The sequence below is a fragment of the Ambystoma mexicanum genome, chromosome 1p (assembly GCF_040938575.1).
Source record: "Ambystoma mexicanum isolate Mex_15411 chromosome 1p, UKY_AmexF1_1, whole genome shotgun sequence".
In the NCBI taxonomy this organism is placed as follows: domain Eukaryota; kingdom Metazoa; phylum Chordata; class Amphibia; order Caudata; family Ambystomatidae; genus Ambystoma; species Ambystoma mexicanum.
This window is the reverse complement of record NC_090921.1, coordinates 355,291,604-355,317,899: the sequence shown is the minus strand read 5'-3', so window position 1 is coordinate 355,317,899 and position 26,296 is coordinate 355,291,604. Positions and strand designations below refer to the sequence as shown.

Sequence of the window (26,296 nt, the reverse complement as noted above, 5' to 3'; positions counted from 1 at the left end):
TGGTAGGGGGTTGATGCAATGTTTGACGGTCTTGAACAGGGCTCGGCTCTTGTCAGAGACTTATGTGGTTCTACTGAGCAGACATTGGTCCTGTGGGTTGAGCAGAGGCTTTTCAAGATGGTGAGATATTGTTGTAGTTGATGATAGCTCATAAGGCTGGATCCCAATACCGGCTGGTAAGAGTATATAAGGTGTCTGAAAATTCTCTGCAATAAGGCGGGACATTTTTAGAAGTTTGTGCTACTGAGTACTATCTAAGATGGGAGGCTGTTGTCAGAAGAGGCTTATAAGTACTTATTTTGTTCCCATACTGCTTGAACCAATGATGTCCTTTCCACATTTGTGCTGTATCGCACTTATTTTTGTTCTTTACACTGCTTAGTACATTTATATTGTTTTTGCTTTTGTGTTGTTACTTTTCATTATTGTTATTATTAGCTCTTGCTGACAATGTTTTTGTTTGTTTGGCTGACAATGTTCTTGTTTGGTTGTGTGTGCCAACAATGCACTAGTGTTTCCGTTGAGTGTGTATTATGCTTGTGTGTGAAAACGTATAGATACACTGTGTAATACAATGATACTTTATAGTGTATGAATTTGCATTGTTTTATAGGCAAATATTTGTCACACAGATTATGGTTTTTGAAAGAAAGTGTACTTGTTTCCATGCTGTTTTGCAAAGCTGCTGGGATGGGAGAAGAGGTGTGGGTGCATTTCGTTTATTGAAGCAGCTGGTAATTTCTCTTGTTGATGTACTGAACAAGCTTCACTAAAGTAGAAATCATTATTAATAAAGCACTCCTTTTGTTTCAAGACTGTTTTTTTTTTTACAATCATGGTTATTTTTACACTGTCATGCTGCATTATATTTTATTTTTTAGGACTGGTGTTACTAATGTTGCTTGGTACATTGATGATTTCTTAAACTTTTGTGCCCTGCTCCATGTTTTTGTTGTTATTGAAACTTGCCTTTTTTTTGTTTATAGCTGCCACTCTTAGTGTGGATAAATAATTTCACAACATGACTTGGGCAAGAATTGGTAAGCTCCCCATCCACAACCCTCATGCACAGGCTTGGGGCTTCACCACAGCGGCTGGGTGACACCACCTGTCATATAACTATGGGTCTTGTAGACCTAGGGTGGAATGCTCTGGAACATCCTACCTGGTCTCTGGTCTAATGCAGAACACTGGTCCGAACTACGCACCTTCTATGACTCTGTCTCTTTAAGAGGTTCCCCCCAGTTATGTATGAATCTCTAACTTGATGGGCCTAGTAGGTATGATCCTCCTGTGTGGTCACTGAAAGAATAAAAGACATTAGACATCCTTGCAGTGGTTTGCAGTGGGCACCAGGAGCAGAATTGGTATAGCCACCGTCATCCTGTGGGAGAGTGCACAAGGGCGGTCTGCTCAGCAGCATCGAAGAGCCTATAGGAAATCCAAAATTGAAGAGGCTGGGAATATTTGAGAAGCAGTGGATGGAGAGTTTGGAGTGGAGATGGGAAGAACCATTTGATAGGATGTAGAGAGAGACTTTAGAGTTGAGATGAAAAGGTATTGGAGCAGAGGTGGAGAATGAAGTTGAGGAGGTTGAGGAGTAACTAGGAAGGAAGTGGAAACATCTCAATGAAGCTGAGAGATGAACATCAGGAAGGGGAAGGTCTAGAAGCAGCCAAAAAGGTTGGCAAGAGGGAGAGGAAAGATTAAAAGCAACTTTCTTGAGAAGATGAGGAATATTAGGAAGGCGGTTGGGATGAGAAAAAGCAGAGAGGGCAGAAGGTGCAAGAGAGATTCCCTTTTGAATGAGAGCATGGTGGACGATTTATAAACAAAATAAGGTAGGGTTCTTGGTGAATAAGGCAAAGCTCTGAGATTGGGAAGTTGCAAGTTACTAGGACAGCTCAGATTGGCAACCATATGGGGAAGGTTTTGGGGCTAGCATCTGCCCTCCCACTGGTCTAGCATGTGGGCTCCATGGACCCTGAGATCCAGAAGCAAGTGTGTCTTCCCAGAGTGGAGGATGAGAAACAGACAATCAGACCTCTTTGCCCTACGAGGAAAATACTGTGAAGTGACCATGTCTCAAAGAGAGGAGAATTAGCTCAGCAGCAACGTGCTCACCGACACGAAGCACCACAGGTACGATCCCCGGGTCCCCGCTTAGAAACCTCTGGGTATTTAAGCGTGTTATAAATACGCAACTAAGACAAAAAAAACAATTCCGCAGCTAAAAAACAAACATTTCCTGTAATAGCACCTTGATGCCCGTGAGCTGTGTCAGCGCTTTAAAAATGCAAAACAAATTAAAAAAATAAAAAAATTCTACTTGAGGAGAACCCATCCTGTTGTTACTGAAGAGTTGAGTTGCCTTTTTGCCCACTCTTGTAAATAACCCCAATACATCTTTATTTAAGTTGAATCCTAGTTCCCAATCCACAACAATCAGCTGCATGGCCCATTGCATTTTAGCTAAAGCAGCGGTTTCACGTTTGGCATCTTGGAATGGCACATAACGTTTGACAATTATATGATACTTGTGTGTTTCACCTCCCATGAAATGTTACTATGCAGGATGCGTTTTTCCCAGGGTGTGACAACATTGACCTGTGGCATATAACATGATAGTTTATTGAATGAATAATTCTAAAAAATATTCATAAAAAATATTGGGAACATACTCGCCTAGTGACTGCAAGATATAACTTGTTTTTAAAGTGAGCTTAATTCTTCCCAAAAAGTTTCAGAAAGCCGGTGTGGTAGGGGTGTGGGGCTCTTGCCCGCATCACATTTGTTAAAGCAATTGTGGCACTTCTTGTCAGTGTATTGTGCTGAACAAGCTTTTCCAAATTAGAACAAATCGTGAAGATTGTTTCTTCTCACAGTCTTCTCCATCCACTCAATTCTCTCCATGCAATCCTTTGTGATCCATCCTTTATGAAAATATAACAAGTACTAACAACATGACTTCATGAGTATGCAAATTAGTTCTTGCAGATTTATGGAGCATGCACGGTAGAGAGAAAAAAACAAGTAAGACTGCAGAGGAAACCGAGAGCTTGGGAATGTGGCAGATGTCATGAAGCAGTCGATTGGGACTGATCTTCAATAGCAAATCTGTAATTAGGTTACTGGCAAAGGTCTTGCTTTGCAAATGTAGAGGATAGCCTTTTTTTTTAACTCTGGCCTTTTAGAAGAAAGCCAGCTTTATGGACGTTCCCAATGATTGTTTAAAATAGCTCCACATGTCCAGGAATGTAACACTGTATTTTGCTAAAACCAGACTCCCTCTCCTTGTTCTCCCTCCTCCACACATCCCCTGCCCCTGCCCCTGTCTAGTGTACAGTGCTCTGAAGTGGGCATGAAGCCCATTATGAAACCCTACTAAATAAACACATGCTTTTCTTGGGTCTGTGTGGTGGCAGGATGTATTACCAGAGCTTGATCAACTGTCCTTCCCCACTATGGGTGCTGCTTGGTAAGATCTACCACTAACCACACAGCTCCGAGATGGCCTCACTGAGAAACCACATGTCACCAGGACGCTCCTCAAATATGGCAACGGCACCGTTTTTTCTATTTTAGAATTTTGATGGCATAAATGTTCGCTGCAAATTGAAGATTTATATTTTGTAAATAAACTGAGCAAAAAGGATTAAATCAGAGAAAGGGCTACTTTTAGTATATTATTGAAATTACAGAGGATCTTTGTTCTTTTGCAGGAAAAACAATATTTGCGATATGTCTCTTAAAATGTGTTTCCAGTTAGATCATATAAGATGAGGTTCAGTGGGTCACTGCATGAAATCAATTTTGACTTAAAGAGATCTTCACCAACATCTTTGTACCAATATACATAGACGGATAGATGTAGGGTTTATCTTACAGTGAACGTTCTCTCTTACACTGGCCAGCCAGCTCCCTATGCTGATGTGATGGGTTACCTCCTGCATACCCAAACAGGAGTTTGGAAAGGGCAGTTTTCAAACTTATATTCACAGTTAATTTGAGGTCCTGGGGACATGGAGAAGTAGAGGGTGAAAGCGTAGGGCAGGTGGGTGTACGATGATATTCTAATAGTTACCGAAAATGAAACCTGCAAGAACCTGACATTTCTGATGGCTGATGATGGATAGTGAGTTCCCTGGCACATTGCTAGACTTGATAGAAACAATCCCAAATCAATAATTGTTGATCAATACAGTAGTTATTGCAAGTTCTCCCATGTTGGGTGTCAGTGAGTATGTATCATATTTTTTGCGAGAGAACAGGTATTTTGACCGAAAACACTTTCAATGCACAAAGCTTACAACACTTCAGGATTACCTGGAACACTGCTGTTACTAGTAAGAGCAGTATTCAGGATACTCCTAAACCATGTGCCTTACGATAAAAGGAACAGTAATTAGCAATTGACTGATTAATGGCAGGTAATGCATGACACACAAACTAGGAATGAGACAAGATAGATAGTAATCCAGGGGGAGAATATATATTTTCAAGGAGTATGGTCCAATGTATAGTGGTGCTACGGTAATCAAGGAGGAGTGACGTATTATGATACTAACAGAGCTGCCTTAAGAGGTGAAGCTTAAGGGCACATTTAAAGGGGCGCGTGATGGTGTTATTTTTTGATGAGATGGGGTAGTGAGTTCCATGGGAAAGATCCAAGGAGGGAGAAGGATTGGAAAGCAAGAGGATGCACAGGGTGCCCATTGAATGGCGTAATTGAGGAGGGTGCTTGACCAGAGGTTGTGAGGAAGAGAGTAGTGGAAGATAGTTTATGCCAGGTTGGGTGTGGAGAGACTGTAGCCCATGGATGAATTTCAAGACAAGAAGTAAACATTTGAAAAGGGACTGATTTTTGCATAGAGAGACACCCAACATGGAACCCCCACTGTTATCCAGAATGGGAGGAGAGTGGTGAAGAATATAGAGGTTGAGGAAGTCGATTATTTGGTATTTGATGTAGTGGGTAGAAGAATTATAGAGCAAGGGTAAGGTGGAGTCAGTGCAGCTGTCAGAGTAACTGAATACAAGAGTTAGAATAAGGGCCTTAGTGGAATGCTACGTAAGGGGAGGACAGTTTTTCCGGATATTGAACAGGTTATTCCTGGTATCAGTTATGGTAGGAGGGCTAAGGTAGTGAAGACTGAGATTGCTGTCAAAAAGAACCCCAAAGTTGCATGTCATATGGGGAGCGGAGAAAAAGTTAGGGGGGAAATAGATTGGGAAGGTGCTAGTGGCATTGGAGGCTGACATTTTAGTGACTTTTTTATTTGCAGAGTTAAGAATGAGATAACCAAGATAACCAATGTCCATTCCCTGGCTGCTGAGAGGCAATCGGAGATGCAAGCAGTCAGATGAGGATGAGGGAAGTGAAATAGAAAACGTTTTGGGAATCATCTGCAAAGAGATAAGAGACCACAAAGGAGGCAATGAGTTGTCAGAGAGACCTGGGATACAGGATGAAGAGTAAAAGGCTGAGGGCAGAGCACCGAGGAACACTATATCATAGTCAGCAGAGAGGTCAAGAAGGATGAGGATAGAGGCCTGTTTGCAATAGCGAGCAATGGACAGAAAAATGGAGACATGGGTAAGGACTTTTTCGCAGAGTGTTGCCTGCAGAATCTGGAATGGAGATTGTCTTCAAGGTCACTTTTATCATGGTCGGTGAGTATCCTGTTGAAGACAACTCTCTATAGTTGTTTAATAATAAGGAAGGAGAGATAAAGGTCGATAATTAGTAGGATTAGTTGGGGACCACCGGAGGCTTTTTGAGGATCTTTGGGACAACAGCTAAATTAAAGCAGGCACGAAAGGCCCCAAGTGAAAGTGAGAAAAAAGAGGTAATATATTCAGGAGAAGGCAAGAGGGGCAAGCTCCAGGCCGTCAATGAGGCAAATGGGTCAACAGATGTGCCTGTTGTTGGGATGGAAGTCAGCTGAGTGGGAGACGTTAGAGAGAAACAACATAGTTGGGAAATGTTGGTTATAGGGGGGACAGGAGCCAGAGGGAGGAAGGTGCAGGGAATTGATAGTGGTTAAGTGTCCCAAATTTAGAGATCTTCGACAGAAAGCACTGGCGAAGTCATTGTCGGAGACTGTGGAGGAGATTGCTCTCTGGCATAGTAGAACCAGGATGGCTTGGAGGTTTGAGGAGAATTTGCAGTGGTGAGAGAAATAGGTGCGGAGAACAGTAGCTCATCTATTTCTATTTTGCATTTGGAATCTGCTACTGCTCGTTTTGTCTTTATGGTCACAAATGCTGGAGGACATGCACTAGATTTGCCAAAACATAAAAGCGAGATGAGCTACATACATGAGATATAGGGCACTCTAAGGTCGCTATCCTATGGCGTATATTTTTTGCCACTACATGCCCCACGTGGCACAGCTGAACATCCCAGCTCATGTTTTACTCACAGCTTAGCCTCCCGTTCTGTTTTGCAGGCCACATAGCGCTGCACCTGTGCCTGGTTTATGCCGTACATGGACATCCACAGAAATGTACCGCCAAAAACAAATGTCCAGAAGGTGTAGCGCCGCCGTGGGTCGGGGTCAAAGCTGTGTAGAAGGAACCAGATACAAAAACAAAGACCATGAGCAATGGCCGCAAATTACCATACAGAACCATAAATGTAATAAGAAAAATATAGCAATCTGGATCACTGTCCATTCAGACTGGGCTGTACAGTCCCATGTGAAACTCTTTTCTCATTTTGCAAAAAGATGTGCTGAATGTGTTTTTTAGAGGTTGTTTTTATTGTCTCTTTCTCTCTTATGTGGACTCCAAGCTACAGCCTTGCTGTCGTCTCTGTTATGGGTGCAACTACTCATGCAATCTTCTTTTATTGTTAATATCTTATCCCGTTTCCCCACCCCATGCATTTTTAACCTGACCTTATCGTAAAAAATATATTTTTAAAAAATCTCTTTTGATATGTTACCAGTTGTGTTACCTTTGAATTTGTCTCAAGATCAAGGTGCCACTTGCTGCTCCATGTAGTAAACAAGCAGTACAAAATTCCATAGTCACAACAGCTACAGGCCTTGAAATGGTGCGCTGTCCCACGGGTCATATGACGGCTATGTGGAATAGGTGCCCTGCCACTAATATGTAGAAAATTATCCTAGGATGCACGAAAGGTAATGACGTTCATTCCCATCACTGGTGCTTACAAAGGCTTAATCATTTTGAAGTACCTACCTCTAAAAAGAATGCTGCACATTTTGTTCATCTACCATGAATTTCCCATTCTCGTACACTTTCCCCCAACAAGGTTTAACCCCTCAACAAGGTTTAACATTGCCCATTTTCTTGAGATGTGGCAATATTCCAGGGAGTGCGTCCATATGCCTCTATGTGCCCCAATAGGACATTGTGCTACCACTCCGCGATAGATATCTAATGGTAGAGAAACTATGGGTATCTTGATTTATCAATGATTAGAAAAAAAGAGGGGGCTCCAGACTTTCCTTTCCTAAACCATGGTAGTACAAATATAAATAGTAGAAGGATCCCCCTTTTGTCTCCATCACATTTTTGACAGGTGGTCATGCCCCCTGTTTATGCTTTTAGTCCCACACCCTTTTGATATGCTTTGATATAAACTTAATAAAAAAGCTATCAACATTTTTTTCTTTCAATTTTATATCAAATGTATATTTTACAGGATGTGGGTGTCATTTTATATCAATGGATATAAAATGTATATTTTATATAAAGTGGGTATACATTTTATATATTTGGATATAAGTGAATACACATTTTATAGAGAGCATCCAACAGCGGTGTTTGGAAGTGGGTTGAGGTGCGAAGTGAGATCTGAAGATGCGGGCTGTGAATCTAGGGTTTTGGAGAGTGATGCAGTGATGTTCTCGCAGAGGGGTTCCACCCCGATGTGATCAGAAGCAGAAAAAGAGATCAAACTATTTTGATATCTTTTTAATATAAAATTGTATACAAAAATGAATATAAACATTTCTATTTTTAATAAAAACATTTATATAAAAATTCATATACAGCGTAATATTTTTGATATACAAATGTATATAAAAATTAAGATTGTGGTATATAGCATTTTTATTTTAAATTAGTATATAAAGGTCCCCCCAAAAAATAGAAATAAAAATGTTTGATATCTATTTTGATATAAAAATGTATATCAGTGTTATTTGAACTAGCTTTGATAGAGTGTAAATAGAGACTGGCAGCCCAAAATAACCCCACGTGAATTCGCTTTATAAGTAAAGTGTGCATGCCAGAGTCTGTACAAAAGTTCAAACTATTGCCTTTGCCAAGGCGTGTTTCTTTTAAATAATGAAAAACTGTTCGGTATAAGTACGCCATGCTTCCCAGAGCACCTACAAAGTCAAAATATTGCTTTTATTGCATCTACAGCAGCTTGTGTGCAGCTCTCATGGGTCCCTCTGCAGCTCTGTGACCCAGCAAACAGCGGTGCTGTGGGTTTTTATTTGCGACATGGCCTGTGGGATCCCAGCAATGTGGTGACTCACAGAGCATCAGCAGAAAGTACAGATGGGTCTTTATATGTAGCTTGACAGAATACAGGATGTTCTGCGACAGCTGTGTAAATCCACCCCAGGAAAAAACACACTGACATTATCTATAAACTATAGCCAACTGACGAAAGGATGGCACGGGAAACAGATGCAGGCTGATGTTAATTTGAGAGGTTTCCTGGGTCCAGCACCACTCGCTAATTCTTGCTGAGTATACAGGAAATAGAAGGCTGCACTTTGTTGATAATATACAGTGTCTATGGACCAAGGAAACAGCTTGGACCCAGGAAACAGCTCAAATTAGTTTTGTTACAAACCCCATTTCTGCAAAGAAACCACAAAATGTATGAGTTCAGGGAATCTGTATGTGTTGATAAGAAGGGAGGGGATGTGTTTTCACCTCTTAAAAAGGAGCCTGGCTGTATCAGAGGTGCCCCTTTTGCCTGGGCTTGGGAATTTAAGAATTCTGTCAGAATGTTGACCTGATGATCACCTGCAGTGACACTAAATAACTTGGAAGAGCTGATTGTAACTCTGCCGGGAACCTTGCATTTTGGCTGGATTTGATTGTAGTTCTGGGAGCCCCCCTGCAAAGCCTTTTAAATGGAAACTGGGACAGGTGTTTATTAAAGATGGTTTCAACAACATTAAAAAGGTGAGCACTGGGGTATTTTAAGATGGTTTTAATGTATTGGTTTGTGTATTTTTCTAAAAATGTAAAATTTGTGTGGTTTATTCAAGCATACAGCTAAGAGCGTGTGATACGGTATTGATATTCAGCCCCTTTATGAGCCAGGCCGATTAAAGATGTTTTATAGTGCTTAGAATGCACTCAAAGGGACTAGGTTGAGCATTTTCAAACTAAACAGCTTTTAATGACGTGTTTAAAAATGTAGAGTTTTCGTACAATGCTCTGGGGCTTTGCATGTCAGCCTGGATAATGCAGAGATACTGGTAGTGTCGGAATGTATTTCTGTATGTGCGTGTGTGCGATATCACATGGGCACAGAGGTTATTTTCTAGAACTGTTTTTGAGATTTTCACTACAGGGCTTGGGAGCAAGTTGAAAATATGTAGAGGGTTTTGTAAGTATTTATAGCATGGCTACACAATCAATCAGGCACTTCAATATTAAAGCTTTGAAAGTAGGTCAAGACAGCAAAGTCAGCGACCCCTATCTCTTTCACCCCTTCATGGACAAACTCATGGAGAAGCTGGTCATCCCCCAATTGACCTTCCACACCAAAATGGTTGGCTGCCTCAGTGACCACAAGTCCAGTTTCAGGGCTTCCAGGGGCACAGACAATGCTCTACTTAACATGTGTGAAGAACTGCTCTCTAACCTGGACTTAAACACACCCTCTGTCCTGATTCTTCTTGATCTTTCTTCTGCTATTGACAGTGTCAACCACTCATCCTCATTAACCGTCTCCATGATACACTTGGCATCACAGACCGGGCACTGTGTTTCTGACCTACTACCTTTCAAACGGACCCTTCCAAGTGCAAATGGGTCCTTTTCTCTCTTACACCTCACTCTCTGCCTGTGGCATCCCTCAGGGCTCTATCCTATTGCCATTCTCTTTAATATCTACCTGCCCCCTCTGGTCCACTTGATCTCCATCTTCTCCCCTCATTTCCAGCATTATGGAGACAACACAAAGCTTTCCTTCAAGCGGCCATCCTCTACCCCCTGCCCCTCTCTCATACCGGACTGCCTGACTGCTATTCAGGCATTGTGCTCAGCCAATGATCTCTGCTTTAAAGCCAGTAAGATGGAGTTCCTTCTCATTGGGATGCCTGCTCCTTGTTTCCTCCCCACTCTCTGGCCATCCTCCTTGGGTCCCCTCCCTTCACACACTTGTGAGGCAAAAAACAAGATCATCTTTGACTTATCTCTCTCTTTCTCTCCACACATCACAGACCTTGCCAAGAGGTCCAACTTTCAGCTCCACCTCCTCAGGGGCATCTGCTACGCTCACCTGGTATCCACAGGGACGCCACCCAGCCGGGTTACTTGCTGGTATACTTATTAGGATTTGCCCTGATGTGGTCTGCGGGGAAGGTTCTGCCTGAAAATACAGGAGGAGTGTGTTCAAGACTGACCGACTGGGGTAAGTATCACCCTCCGTTTGATTTCAGTCCCTCTGGCACACTCTCCTCACCTTGTGTTATAATTAGGTGTGCTCTCCGTCCTGCCTTCTGTGCAGGGGCGCGTTGTTTTTCATGGGTGAGTGCGGTCCAGTTACTTCATTAACGCTGGCCCATTTGATATTGTTCAGGTAGGTCTTATTGCTGTTCTTTAGTTTTGTTGCTATCCTGCATGCCTTTCTTTGTTTAAAATGGTATGCAGAGCTTCAGCGCGGCAAACTGGCTTGGTTGAGCCCCGCTGGTAAATGATGGTGTATTAAGAGCGCTATGAAGCGATAAGTAAGTGCTATGCACAGAGCTGCAAAGTCTTGCCTTTGCTAACCTGTGTTTTCCTTCCTTGTAGGTCGCGGTGTTCTTCAGCCCGAGTGGAATGTCTGGAGTGGTGCCAGCCGAGAGGCGACAAGCCAGGTAAGCCTTTTGAGCAGTTCGTAATTTGTAAATGTCTCTACTGCTTTCTTTAATGTTGCCTCTATCTTCCTCTTTCAGGTCGTTCTGTTCGGGAGGCGTGCAGATTCGAGGAAGCTGTTCTCAGTAGCTGCAAGTGTTTAAAGATGAAGACTGCAGATAAGATGCTGCTGCTAAAGATGTTCCTTTTGTCTCCTTGCAGGTTCTGCTTCTCCGAGGTTCGAGGGAATAGCTGGACACGGTGAGCATCACGTTGCAAGTTGCAAAGTAACGCGAAGCGTGTTGTCTTGCTCGGGTGTGGTTTAAATAGCCCCAACAAAATAGTCCAGGTAAAGTAGTCCCTAGGCTACCACACCCGAAACACTAGAATGCATAGCTTGGTTCTTAGGGACCAAGCTATGTGGATGCCTCCATGTTGGCTGACAATACAATAAAGTAGTTCCTAAGCAGATTGTTTTTTTATGGTGTATGAACCTGGTGCCATAGGCGCCAGGACTGGCCCCATGAGGGCTTTTGAAGAGGATGCCAGGCCCTAGAGGCCCGAGTCCTCACTCCACCTGGCCAATGGGTTCGCCAGAGGGGGTTTTGGGCAAGGGTCGTGACAGCACTCCCCCCTAAGGCCCCTCCCATGGTGTTCCTTCTGTCTGGGCCAGGTTTGGTTGGGAAGTTCCGATGGAATTTCCTAATTAGACGTGGTGCGTGGATATTCTCACTGGGCTCCCAGGATCTATCTTGTGGTCCAAATCCTTTCCAATCGACGAGATAATATAGCTTGGTCCTAGAGTATTTAGATATCTTTGACTTCGAATTCTGGTTCTCCGTCAACAAGTATGGGCTTCGGTGGTGTAACAATCCGTGTACCGGTTTGCATTGGTTTCAGGAGGGACACATGGAATACCAGGTGGATGTGTAGATTAGGTGGTAAATCCAGTTTCACAGCTGCTGGGTTGATAATTGCCTTAATGGTATAGGGTCCTAAAAATCTGGGATGAAAGGTCCGGGTTCCCTTGATGGGTACGAATTTAGTACGAATTTAGCGGCTAACCAAACTTTGTCTCCTACTTGATAAACAGGGTCCTTTTTCCGGTGTTGGTCGGCAAATCTCTTTTGTTTTTCTTTGGCATGAATAAGGTGTTCCTTTGCCCGAGCCTGAGTAATGGTTGTGTGTAGAGTCTTTACCGCTGGCATTTCCAAGCTGGCAGGAAGGTCTAGTTCAGAGGTACGTGGATGTCTGCCATAAAGGGTATGGAAGGGCATTTGTCGCGTGCTTGAATGCAAAGAATTGTTATATGCATATTCGGCTATCCATAGTAGGTCTTTCCAATTCCTTTGTTCATGGTGCAGCATGCACCGTAAATATTGCTCGAGTGTCTGATTGGTTCTCTTGGTTTGGCCGTCCGTTTGGGGCTAGTGACTGGTAGATAGCCGAATGTCGATCTGCGTCATTGCACAACATTTTTTCCAGAAGTTGAAAACAAACTGGCTGCGTCGATCAGAGACCAGAACCAAAGGGAAGCCATGTAGCTTAACCACGCCCTCCAGGAACACTTTTGCTAAAGTGGCTGCGTCTGGGAGGCCTTTGAGAGGAATAAAATGGGCCATCTTCGAGAATAAGTCCACAACTACAAGGATGGTGTTGAACCCTTGGCTTGGAGGTAGATCAGTGATGAAATCATGGGAAAGAGTATGCCATGGAACTGGAGGTATGTCCAATGGTTGTAGGAGACCAGATGGTTTTTGTTTCTGTGATTTATTTTGTGCGCAGACACCGCAGGACTGAATATACTGAATGATGTCCTTACGCCAGGTAGGCCACCAAAAGTTTTTTTTCACCTTAGCTAGCGTTTTGGCAATCCCAGGATGCCCTTAGATCAGTGAATCGTGATAGTTTGAAATAATATGCTGTTGTAATTCCTTCTTGGGTACATATAGGCGATCCCTAAAAAAGGGTAGATGGTCCTTGATGGTATATTGTTCTCCTTGAGTTTGCCATGTGAGGTAGGCATCAGGATTCATTGTCCGTTGGATTTCTTTTCCTAGTTCTGCTTGTGTTAAGGCTGTCGTGATACCCAAGATTTTGTCTTCAGGTATAATAGGTACTGGGTCTGGAGTTGTATATACTATTTCATCTATGCCCATGCGAGATAAGGCATCCACCTTTCCGTTTCTGACTCCTGGTCGAAATGTGATTACATAATCATATTCGGCGAAGAAAAGGGCCCACCGTAATTGGTGCGAGGACTGGGCCTTGGCTGTTTTGAGATATTGCAGGTTTCGGTGGTCTGTAATGGTGTGTCTGGCCCCCAAAAGGTAGTGCCTCCAAGCTTTAAAGGCGGATTTGATAGACAGGAGTTCCTAGTCCGTGATGGCATAATTAATCTCTGGAGGCGAGAACTTTTTCGACCAGAACACCACAGGATGTAGCTGGCCGGTTTCATGTCTCTCTGTGAAAGGATAGCCCCCATTGCGAGACTGGACGCATCAGTTTCAACAACATAAGGTCTGGACGAGGATGTCGCAGGATTGGAGCAGAGGTAAACCTTTGTTTAAGTTCCTGAAAGGCTTCTTCTGCTTCTTCGGTCCAAGTAAACTTTTTATTGTTTTTTCGTAATAGTACTGTGATTGGGTGCACAACCTGAGAGAAGTCTGGGATGAACCAGCGGTAGAAGTTTGCAAAGCCCAGCATTCTTTGTACCCCTTTCAGGGACGTCGGTGAAGGCCATTTCAGAATGGCATCTACCTTGTCCATGTCCATTCTGATGCCTCCTGGAGTAAGGATAAAACCAAGAAATTCTACTTCGGTGACGTGAAAAAAGCATTTTACAAGCTTTGTAAACAAGCGATGTTGACGGAGCTTGGTGAGGACTGAACGAACGTGCCTGACATGATCTTGTTCCGAGGCTGAGTATACTAAGATGTCATCTATGTACACTAAGGCGCACACATCAATTAACTCCCTTAAGACGTCATTCATGAAATACTGGAATGCCGCAGGAGTTTTTCATAACCCAGAGGGCATGAATTGATATTCAAATAAGCCGTACTTAGCACGGAAAGCGGTTTTCCATTCATCTCCTTTTCTGACTCGGACCAGGTGGTACGCTCCTCGAAGGTCCAATTTGGTATAAATCTGGGCATCTTTAACTTGGTCTAGCATCTCAGGGATAAGTGGAAAGGGGTAGCGGTTCTTCACGGTGATCTGGTTCAATGCGCGGTAGTCAATAAGGGTTCTCAAGTCTCCTTCCTTTTTTGGTACGAAGAACAAAGGGCTGGCTGTGGGGGACTTTGAAGGTCGGATAAATCCATTTGCAAAGTACTGGTCTAAATAGGATTTCAAAGGAAGGTTTTCTGCTTCTGTGAGAGCGTAGATCCTGCGGCAAGGGATTTGTGCACCAGGAACAAGGTCGATCTGACAGTCATAGGGCCTGTGCGGCTGCAATGTATTGGCTTGGTCCTTTCGGAAAACATCCTGGAAATCAGGGTATTCACTTGGCAAGGTATTAGTTGCTCCCAGGGTTGATACTGTCACTCCAGGAGCCATGGGGATACAGACGTCAGGTTTCTCCTCTTGGTAATAGGAGGCTGGGGAGCAGTCACCGGGGAAGGTTAATTTTCGTGCTCGCCAGTATATCAAAGGTTTGTGAGCAACCAACCATGGCATCGCTAGTATTAGCCTGAACTGAGGTGCCTTGATGAGATCGAATGAAATAGACTCCCGATGTCCGTCCTGGCACAGCAAGGTTACCCTGGCTGTGCACTGCGTTACTGGTCCGGAAGCGATTTCTGTCCTATCCACGGTGGTTACCTTGTCCATAGTAAGCTTAGAACACAAATGAAGCCCCATCTCTGCTGCCAGTTCTTGATCAATATAATTTCCAACTGCTCCGCTATCGATGTATGCTTCAACGGCTTGCATTCTTGACGACTGTTGGTGGTTAATTAAGATCACTGGTATTGCAAAGTGCGAGGTCAGCAACTCTTTCTTCTAACTCGACAAACTGACCTCTACGTTTGTCGAGCTTGGTAGTTTTCCGATTCCTTGACTTCATCCTTCTCTGTGGCCCCAACTGTTCTTCTTGGGGATTTTACTGGACAGTCCTTCAGGAAATGTCCTGGTTTCCCACAATACAAACAAAGCTGTTGTTGTCTTCTTTTGTCCCGCTCTTGTTTTGTTAATGGAGGCCGTATCCCTCCAATCTGCATGGGTTCTACAGCATTTTCAGGTACACGGGTGTGTTTTCCCTTGGTCGAACATACACGGTCCGAGGGTCCGTCTTAGACCGGTCTGCCTTTTGGTCCTGCAACCGGTGGTCTAGCTGCACAACCAGATTCATGAATTCTGCACAGTCTCTGGGTGGATCAACCACCTGGGCTAAGACGTCCTTTAATTCGCCTCGTAAGCCTCGATGGAATAACGTGGTTCTTTTGTTTTCTGGCCACCTAGCTTCAGCAACCAGTCTGTTGAAGGTAGCAATGTACGTTAACAAGTCCTGATTCCCCTGTCGGAAGGACAAGAGTTCATTGTCTACTGCTTGTTCCTGGCTATGGCGAGCAAAATGTTTTTCCATTTCTCTCTGGAACCTCCCAAAGTCATGTAATAGAGGATCGTCATGGGTTACCAACGGCACCGACCAATCTGCTGCACTACCACTCAGGTATGATAAGACAAAAGCTACCCGAGCTTGGTCGTTTGGAAATGCTCCAGGCCTACAAAGAAAATGAAGGCGGCACTGATTGATGAATGCTGCATACTTCCATGGGTCGCCTGAGAACCTTTCTGGTGGTGCCAGGGGCACTGTTTCAGGTAACGTGATCTGTACCGGAGTGGGTGGTATGGCGGGTTTTGCATCGTTGGATTGCTTCCAGGTAGAGGCGTTTGTCCTGCCTGTGATTGCAAGTATTGCCTGCTAATCTCTTCAGTGCGTTCTTTAGTCACTATTAGGTCTCTCCGGAGGGCATTAGTCTCTTGTCGGGCAGAATGAAACTTAGCACAATGCTCTCCCAGTAATTGGGCCAATTGGTCCATTTCCGATGTCTCTATGGCGCCCAGGTGGATTTGTTATGGTAGGCTTTGCGTTCTGTTACACTCACCTGGTATCCACAGGGACGCCACACAGCTGGGTTACTCGCTGGTATGCTTCTCAGCTTTGCCCTGATGTGGTCTGCGGGGAAGGTTCTGCCTGAAAATACAGCAGGACTGTGTTCAAGACTGACCGACTGGGGTAAGTAGCCCCCCTCCACCCCCTTTATGATTTCAGTCCCTCTGGCGCCCTCTCCTCACCTTGTGGTAGAATTAGGCGTGCTCTCCGTCCTGCCTTCTTTGCCGGGATGTGTTGTCTTTCAAGGGCGAGTGCGGTCCAGAAACTTCACTGACGCCGGCCCGTTTGATATTGTTCAGGTAGGTCTTATTGCTGTTCTTTAGTTTTGTAGCTGTCCTGCATGCCTTCCTTTGTTTAAAATGTCTCTTTTTTCTCCCTTAGGTATGCAGAGCTTCAGCGCGGCGAACTGGCTTGGCTGAGCCCCGCTGGTGAATGATGGCGCATTAAGAGTGCTTTGATGCGGTAAGTAAGCGCTATGCGCAGCGCTGCAAAGTCTTGCCTTTGCTAACCTGTGCTTTCCTTCCTTGTAGGTCGAGGGGTTCTTCAGCACGAGTGGAATGTCCGGAGTGGTGCCAGCCGAGAGGCGACCAGCCAGGTAAGCCTTTTGAGCAGTTCGTAATTTGTAAATGTCTCTACTGCTTTCTTTAATGTTGCCTCTATCTTCCTCTTTCAGGTCATTCTGTCCGGGAGGCGTGCAGATTCGAAGAAGCTGTTCTCATTAGCTGCGAGTGTTTAAAGATGAAAACTGCAGGTAAGATGCTGCTGCTAATGATGTTCCTTTTGTCCCCTTGCAGGTTCTGCTTCTCCGAGGTTCGAGGGAATAGCTGGACACGGTGAGCATCACGTTGCAAGCTGCAAAGTAATGCAAAGTGTGTAGTCTTGCTCGGGTTAGGTTTAAATAGCCCCAACAAAATAGACCAGGTAAAGTAGTCGCTAGGCTACCACACCCAAAACACTAGACCACATAGCTTGGTTCTTAGGAACCAAGCTATGTGGATGCCACCATGTTTGCTGACAATACAATAAAGTAGTTCCTAAGCACATTGTTTTGTTATGGTGTATAACAAATATATAAAATATGTATATGGTGTATAAAAAATAATATGGCCCCATGAAGGCTTTTGAAGAGGATGCCAGGCTCTAGAGGCCCGAGTCCTGACTACACCTAGCCAATGGGTTTGCCAGAGGGGGTTTTGGGCGAGGGTCGTGACAGCATTCTACCTCTCCTCACTTTTCCCCAGAAGCTCAACATCTCCAGAGCCATGGTTCTCTCTAAGTTGGATTACTGCAACAGCCTCTTCCTCAACCTGCCTCTTTCCTCCCTTCACCTCCTTCATCTAATCCAGAATAGGACTGCAAGACTTATCCTTGGCCTCAAACACAGGAACCGCATCTCTCCAGACCTAAAATCTCTCCACAGGCACCCGGTGACCGCAAGGATCAAATTCAAGACCCTATGCATCATCCCCAAGGCTGTGTGGGGCCTGGAACCTCTCTATATCCTACTTTCCCTCCCTAAATACCTCCATGCAAAAGTCCTTTGGTCCTCTAGCTCCAACTCTGCAGGTCAAACGGTTCCCCAATTGGAGAGTGGGAGTTAGATACCTCCCTCGGCTGGTTCCTCCCTCTGGAACTGCCTCCCTACCCCTCAAAGACTTGAGCCTGATCTTCTTAAGTTCCAGAAACTACTCAAGACTTTTCCTTTCCCCACTTCCTTCACTCTCCCCCTACCATGCTAAATGCTTCCTCTGCCACTGCATCTGGGGCCTGGTCCCTTCTGAGACACACAGGGGCCAGACCACACCCATAGAAGTCCCCCTGACATCCCCCACCAGCACTTGCCCTCTGGGTCCCTTCCCCGGACTAGGCCTAACCTGGTCCACCCTGTCCACCACACTCACCCTCCCTTTCCCCTCTTCCCCCTGACACTTGCTGTTTTAGCCCCCTCCCCAGCACTTGATCACCCCCTTCCCTTGGGTACCACACTCCTGCACTTCTCCCTCCTGCACTTCTCCTTCTACCCCCGCCTTCACTAACTAACTTGTTTTGTGCTTGAACGTTAGGATTGTCACAAGACTAATATAATAGTTTTTGTTGTTTTCCTATGCCCCCCGCCCCAAACTTATCTTGTCGTGTTTGGAAACACTGGTGTATAGGCGCTAAACAAATGTCCAATAAATAAAATAAAAATAAATAAATTCAGAATCTGGAATTTCACTGAGTCTCTGATGGTACAAACATTTTCATATTCTGCAAAAAATGCATTTCTAGTTAATATTCCACTTTGTATTTATTCATTCTTATTGGGTCACCGCTGCCCTTACAGCCATCCCAAACATTCTGTTTTTAAAAAAAGCCAAAGTCTTTACACAAAATAAACTCTGACTGCACTTTTGGTGCGCTTGTCTCTTTGTGATGCGGCATATCTGCACGTACACAATGCAGCGATAATAACATATTTTTAGTGTGCGAAATAATCATATTCTATTTCAAACGTGTGCAATATGAAGTCAGTATTTGCAAAAGACCACACATGTTGTGTTTAATAAAAGAATGCCGGAATGGTGGATAACAGGGTCTTATACTGGGCTTGAGATTTTTGGGGATGTGGAAAACCCGGAATCTTTTAAGTTTTCATGACAGTACCAGTGCGTGTTTTAGATTGTGCTGAATTCGTTTAATACTTCCAAGTAATGGCTACAGTTTCCATTATTCTGTGCGCAGAGTGGCACAAAGTTAAACAAAAGGTGTCCATTCTCTGTCTCCAAGGGAAGCGCAGAGTGTTGGCCTGCATCTGTTAATTGTATGCTAGCAATTTAAAATACAGTTCTAACATTTGCAATGTTTTATACAATATTGTCAAAGATCACACCTTTGATTAAGTGGTGTAGCCGCGATTTACTGTCCCAAAACGCTGGAATGGTGGATTTCTTTAAGGGAGGCTAGTACCATGGAGTTATACTGGGCTTGAGGCGTTTGGTGATGTGTTCTGTATTAATGGAGGACGGTTTCTGTGTAAAAGATGGCCTTTTCTGATTCCTTGTTCTTTATATTTAGAGCCAGGGGTGTCTCCCAACAACTGGATGTTGCAGCAGGCAGATTCTGAAAAAATGGCCTGTGCCAACTGACCAGCATCCCCCATTGGATTTATGGATCTAGGGTTACCCATGGATGTGGAATGTGGACCCTCGCAACCAACATACGCTGACGCCATGGAACTAAGGGTTGCCCATGAATATGGCCGACGAGTTCATGCAATCATCGAGGATGGATGTGTGTAGAAAGGATTTGTGGAATGTGTCACCGTAAGGGGCTGTTTTTCAGGGGGCTGCAAGCCACAAAGGCCTAGGGCTATCACTGATAATGGAGAATGGCTTTTTGGGTACTTTAAGTGACATCAGCAACCACTGTCGTGGAAATGCCTCAAGAAGAGAGCTGGGTTTTTGGACTACGTTGCTACCTGCAAGCCCAAGTTATTGAGCGGTTGGTGGCCCTAACTGCTTTGTCATCGCAAGGGGGTACACAGCAGATGAGTTACTGCTACCAAGGCGGTGGGTACCCGCCTATCTCTGTCCGGGGAACCGGATTGACTGATTTGATTTCACACATGCAGAACAATTGAGATACATGGCCCTTTTCTTTTTTTTCTTCTTTTTTTTCCTTTAAATAAAATACCATATGCAGGCTCTTCTACCCCACATGACACCTTTGTCCAGTTCTGTCTACACTGTAGAAATATATCAGCAAGTGTATGTTTTATTTTTTTGGAGCTGCCACTATTCGATTGCCAAGAACCTTTAATGGCAGTTATTGTTTTATAATAATCAGAGGATATCCAGCTGGGGGTGGGGCAGCCATATGTTGGATGATTCATTATAACATCTAAAGGTACGTCATGTACTATATACAGTGGATGTGTTTTTTAAATGGTCTTTAAAACCATGGTGTTGAAACAGATATGCAAAAGCTATCACATATTTTTATTCGCTGCTTCTAGGTAAACTAGAGAAGACCATGGATTTCATTTGTAGGTTTTCATGTGGGGCTTATGCCCCAAATGTAGACATCCCGATACAGTGGTGTTTGTTTTACTAGCCCCTATAAGGTTGAAAGGCTTATAACCATCTGCTGTGATTTAACTTCACCCGTGGCGTTCGCATGTAGATATCTGTATATGGCTTGTTAAAGCTCAAGATTTTCTTGTTATGGATACCAGGCAACATCCTCTGGTCGAGTGTGTGCTGGCAGGGTCTTCCAGCTGCTTCAAGAGTTATTTTGCCAGAAAACATCTAGAAAATGCCAACACTGCAATGATACACGTAATATTGTCTGGTTCTACAGCTGCTGGAAACCTCTTTAAACCACCTTGCAACAGCAGTTTAAGCACCTTCGGTTAGTAGAGGGTATTCCGACAATCTCGGTGACGATCGTTTACTTCCGGCGAGCACGGTGAATATGAACATCATGGATGATTCGATGACCGAGGGGGTCCTGAATGCTGAGCTACAAAAAGCCTTTACTCAAAACCCCCCCAACGCAATCTAAGCATTTATTACATCATGCAGAACCTGTTCAACAAGGGAAAGAGCAACCAATCTATAGGTATCAGGTAATATTATCCCCACCAAAAATATCGCTTTACATATGGTCGTCGGGAACGGCCATAGGCGATATTTTTGGTGGGGATAATTTATGGGGTAAATGGATAGGGGGTTGCGGGGGTGTTCCCCGCTCCCTTTTAAAATATATGGGGGTTGCAGGGGTGTCCCCCGCAGGTTCCATGGGGTAATATCACCGCAAAAATATGGCGAAATTTTTGTATGGCAATATTTTTGCGGCGATATTATCACATGGAACCAATCTATAACGCAAAACGCTAGTTATATAGTGTTATTTAAAAACTGCTACGATAAACAATTAGCCGTGAAAGCCAGCCAGATGTATCCATCCAAAACGTGTTTCTTTATGGAGGCTTTTGAAGACGTGAGCAGTAAACCCTACGAGTATCTCCTGGTTGATTTAAAAACAACTACTCTGGTGGATTATAGATTGCGCACCAATATATTCCCACCACGGTTGCCTTCTGTGTATATTCCTAAAAAGACATCTAAAAAACAACATTATGTGCATTTCCGCGTCAGTAGCCAGTCATGCTTTTAGCATGTCAACTCGCGTACAGAGAAACATAGAGCTGCTCAAAGTGCTTGTATACGCCACCACTCAATAACGCAAGGCCAGTCTAGCCGCGGCCTCTGACGATCTGGTGGCCGCTATTTTGGAGATTGCTCAGAACACTTTAAAGGGTCACATACCCCTAACACACTGTCAAATAAGTGTGTTGAAAAAGAAAAGGAAGGTCATCGTGAAGCTGATCAACGATTATCGCTACGGGCTAAAAGAAAAGCGGTCTTGCAGGCTGGCAGATACATAACATGTATTTGGAGTAAAGCGAATGTTAGAAAGTCTGATGACCCTCAAACCCCTGCCGGATTGGGATATACCGAAGGTTGCCACTATGCATCTCGACTCAGAAATGAAGGATGTTTTAAACAAACCTTATTTACCGGCGCATGATAAAGCGGCCTTATATACCGATATTTTGCATACATATTTATCCCACGCCCGGCGCAGCGATACAGAGAAAAACAAATTAACTTTATACATGCCACCCAAAGAATCTATCGGTGTGAAGGCTCCACCAGGGCCAGTTGCAGTAATAGCGGATGTGGCGAATACTCTTAACCAACGCTATGAACTTAATGTGGAACTATTGCTACATAAAATGGAACTGGCAAAGGGTGTGGGCGGCTGGACAGATAGGGGTGGGTTTATTTAGAAAGGCAGGGTTGTAAGGGATTCGAACCTGCACAATTTAGTATGGGGTGTTTCGAATCAACACACCACGTCTATAATAAATGCTCCCATCGGCTGGAATGAGTTTATGCAAGCCGTCACTGATTTCAAATTCCTGACAGCCGGTATGAGTAACGTCGCCCAACAATACCTTCTGGAGTGGCTAAAAACTAGTGCCCGTTACTCCTCATCAACCACACAGTCTTCTAGATACCCCTATGAACAGCCTCTGTTCCCCCAGTCCCAAAGAGGCAGCTGGTGTAAGGAATCTTTACCCACCCCCTCACAAATCTACGACATCCCCATCATCCATACCGCTTAAGCTTCTAGGCATGACTGGAATTGCAACCCCCCTATATGGGTATCTGATTAATGCACTCACCATCATTGTCTGAATGTATATTTAATTTTTTCTGTATTGACATATTTGTGGTCTAACTTTCATGCTTTCTGTATTAAGTATGTCTTTTTTTATTTTTGAAAATATGTTTTTTTTTAAATTGTAAAACCGGTTCTTTATTACGTTGTATTATTTTTTATGTATATTAACACATGACTCATGTTGAAATTAAAATAAAGTTATTTTATTGATACATATATCACTAGATAGATGACCTGCATTTACATTTTGACACACTGTGAACATTTTGCGAGATCTATACACATAAGGTAACGCCTTGTTAACGAATCTGGCCACCATTTCATCGTTTTGATTGCTATTGTTTGAATACATTTTCAAAACAGAGGACATCGATCTCCATTCAGACATTCGACTGATAAAGAATATACAGTGCTGACCACAGGTCACAGCTTTAGAGTCTTGAACCAGCACAGTGGTATAATATAAATACTTTGCAAGGCTTTTCACATAGTCCGTTAAAACTCTGGCATTTATGGAGTGTTCAGGGAAGTGTGCCAAACTGTCAAACACTGTCAGCACATCCCCCTCCAACCACAAAGCTAACCAATATGTTCTACCACGGGCCTGCGCATCAGTGTTCACCACCAGGCTAACCGGACGATTTCTGGGTAGGTGCTTGGGACATGTACCGCTGGCATACACACTATATGTTTTCAGAGTTTGTATGCTTACGCAAAAATCCTTTTATCAGTAGATTATCCATTAAATATCAAAAAGTATGTTTCCTTGTGCATTGATCTCGAGAATGCTATCGAAAATGCTCCACGCTAGCAGGAAGTGCGTGGCAGTTAGGTTTTTTTCAAAATGTATTACAGTGCACAGGTTTCCACTCCTCATGAGGTAGAAAATGCCCCGCCGATGCATTGTTGGGTCTTAGATGGAAGGCAAGTAGGGTATAACCGAGAGCATACTCATTGCATGTGATTGAGACAGGTGCATCACGCATGTGCTTCACCGTGACAGCCACCAGGCCCATGTATTCCCTGATTATGTTTGGAACTCCAAAGTTAGGAGCGTATGCTTTGGCAGGGATCAGGACACCATCCTTATGTAGCACCACATAGTTACAGTGTTTGAAGTCAAAGAGATTTTGATTGAATGTGCCAATCATCAATGCTGTTTCAACAATTCCCATGATGATTATTTTTGCAAGCTGTCCCAGAAACAGGCTGTCTTGACTGGTACCCCGGCTTCCGGTAGGAATGCTGAAGACTTTAAGGGCAACTCTCTCCACAGGATACTTCACGTTAGATATCTTCAGCGCCTCTGCATTCACCAGTCTAATGGTCGGAGAGGCACTTAAACGCTTCATGAATAAACTAGTAAGATATCAAGACTTGTTTGTACTGTTCAGCGTCTCCGCTCATAAGACAAAAAGCGTCAGTGTTTCTGGATAGTTTCACTTTAAGGTCAACGCTGTTGATCAATAGTTTATCCTGGAAGAAAAGATCAGCGTGTAGACGACCTAGTAAACTGAATTATCTACTGATTCTGGCGTGAAGGGCTCTCCTCGCGAACCCCTTGTTATCACCTTCCAGAGCGGTGTTGTCGAAATGTCCTGCATGGTAGGGATAAAAGTGGCCTCACGAGAGCTGCTTATCCAGGATATCATGACATAATTTAATAGGCTCTCTATAAAGGCACTGTAGACGTACAAATTATCACTCTGCATTATAATTTGATCGCCCAACGTCACATCCACCTGGTTGAACATGGTGGCTATCAGGTAGTTTATCGTGGCTACTCATGCTGTAGCCACAGTGTCTGGTTATTTTACAGGTTAGATGCAGCAGCGTGTTGTTCAAATCCAGATACATCTCGGTCAACCCTGATATAAAGAATTGTATGGGGGCTAGTGGTGATAGAGCCGACACAGGTAAGACCTCCATGTATAAACTGTTATGAATGCTGGTCTGGGTCAGGGGTACGGTGAAGAGATTGAGCTCTGATTTTGCACATTACCCGGAGGCTCTGTGTAAGAAGTGTGAGACAGGCATGGTATCAAGAGAGATGACACAGACAAGTGATGTGCAGTTCTAAACAAAACTTTATTAATGATCAGTATGGTATAACACCAAACTTGCCCTACACTATGGTGTGATTTCCCTACCTCAAGAAACCAAGGAAAGTCTGTGTCTGCAAGTCCACAATAAAACCCTGTATGTGTCAAAACCTATGCTTGCCCTCACAACTATAACTAAACTTGGGGGGAAATCTTCTCAGCAGAAATATTAGTGTTCAAATTTTAAGGCTAAGCTACTTTCAGCTTGAATTCTTCTTGGGTTTCCTATCTCAAGCTCAATACAGTTCCAATAGAGTTCACTTAAATAGTGTTTTGTCAAGTTCTGAAATGACCTTCTTCAAGTTCGAATATACCATAATTCACACAAAGAGGAGGTCTTGGGAGTCCCTTCCCTGAGTTAAAATATAGCACAGTTCCCACAAAACCGAGGACCTTGGGCTTCCTTCTCCAAGACAGCATTCTGCGGTTGTTTGACTCTCAGGGTTCCCTTCCCCAAGATTTTAACATAGCACTCACGTTGGTTTCATCTGTTCAAAGTTCAGAAGAAAACACTGGGTCTGTTTGACCCACCTTTAGGTTTGCTTCACCAATTGTTTCACAGCTCTTTACAGATTGTTCACCATTCAGGGTTTCCTGGTCTAGGCACATTTGTCAGACCACACAGCCCACCCATCACAGGTCGCACAACCAGTAACACTATACTTTTCTTTGGCTTGATTCTTGATGTTTGGAACTTTCACTATAGGAGACTTTCTGGTCTAGGCACAGTTGACAGACCACACAGTCCACCCATCACAGGTCGTGCAACCATAGGTCTCCCCAAAGCTGTTGGGCCCCTCATAGGCTTTTCTGCCTTAGGCTTTCATTTTGCACACTTGTATTCCTTGTAACACTCTTTTATACCAGTTCTTGTGACTCTTTCTCAAGTTTTGATTTATAATTGACAGCCTTTCTTATCTTTGCACTTGAAATACTAGAAGAAACTCTTCAATATTTCTCATGCCTTTATTTTGGTTCACACTGCATTTTACTGGCAGTGTGCCGTTGATATGTCCATTTGACTCACAGTGTTCATTCAGCACATCGTAGTTTTCTCAAATAGCAGCTTCCTTTCAGTTTGGTATTCAATAGATGTAGGATGTACTTGTGCTCACTCAAATAGCAACTTTCTTTCAGAATTTGTCACACTTTGCCTGATTTCTCACCTGTTTATCCTTCGACGTCTTGGACTGGGGTTTTTCCTTATTCCGGACACCTTGGGTCTTGTAGAGACACGGTCGCGTATCCTCTGTCGCCAACGTGCAGGTGAAATCTGAGCGAGGTGAGTATACGTTCAAATCCAAGGAGGAAGAGCAATATTTTGCAGAGTCCCGGGAGGAAGGAAGCCAGGAAGGAACGAGGACAAGTACAAGGGTGGTAAGGAATAAGCACTAAGGGCGGCAAGGCACCAGGAAAGGAGAGCACTGATAAGACAGCTACGGTAGAGGAGGGGGCTTAACAGAACCTGGAAAGGAAGGGTACTAAGCACAAGGAAAAGTACGACTACACTTGCCAAAGTTCGCAGGGGCGTGTCTCTTTTCAAGGAACTGGCGAACTCCTGGAAACACTAGAGCGGTAGTCATGCACTTGCGTCGGCCATGTTGGGTGTACCTTGGAAGGAATGTAGCAATGTCTTATGGACCACGTAGTCCAGAAGGGACTGAAACGTCTAATCATGACAGAATTCAATAGATGTAACATTTACTTGTGCTCGTGGACCGTTACTTATATGTGGTCCCGTCTGAGTGGTTCGGTCTCCCCAGTGTCTTCTGACACATAC

The 26,296-nt window shown here is 43.9% G+C and overlaps 1 protein-coding gene across 1 annotated transcript in view; it reads right to left on the bottom strand.

Annotated features, from left to right (window-relative positions):
- Positions 1-26,296, bottom strand: part of LOC138483022 (sodium/iodide cotransporter-like) — a 642,342-nt gene that overhangs the window by 422,876 nt on the left and 193,170 nt on the right. The window contains exon 6 of the mRNA XM_069613846.1: positions 6,426-6,566. Coding sequence (XP_069469947.1) covers positions 6,426-6,566 — 141 coding nt within the window. The remainder of the gene's footprint in view (positions 1-6,425; positions 6,567-26,296) is intronic.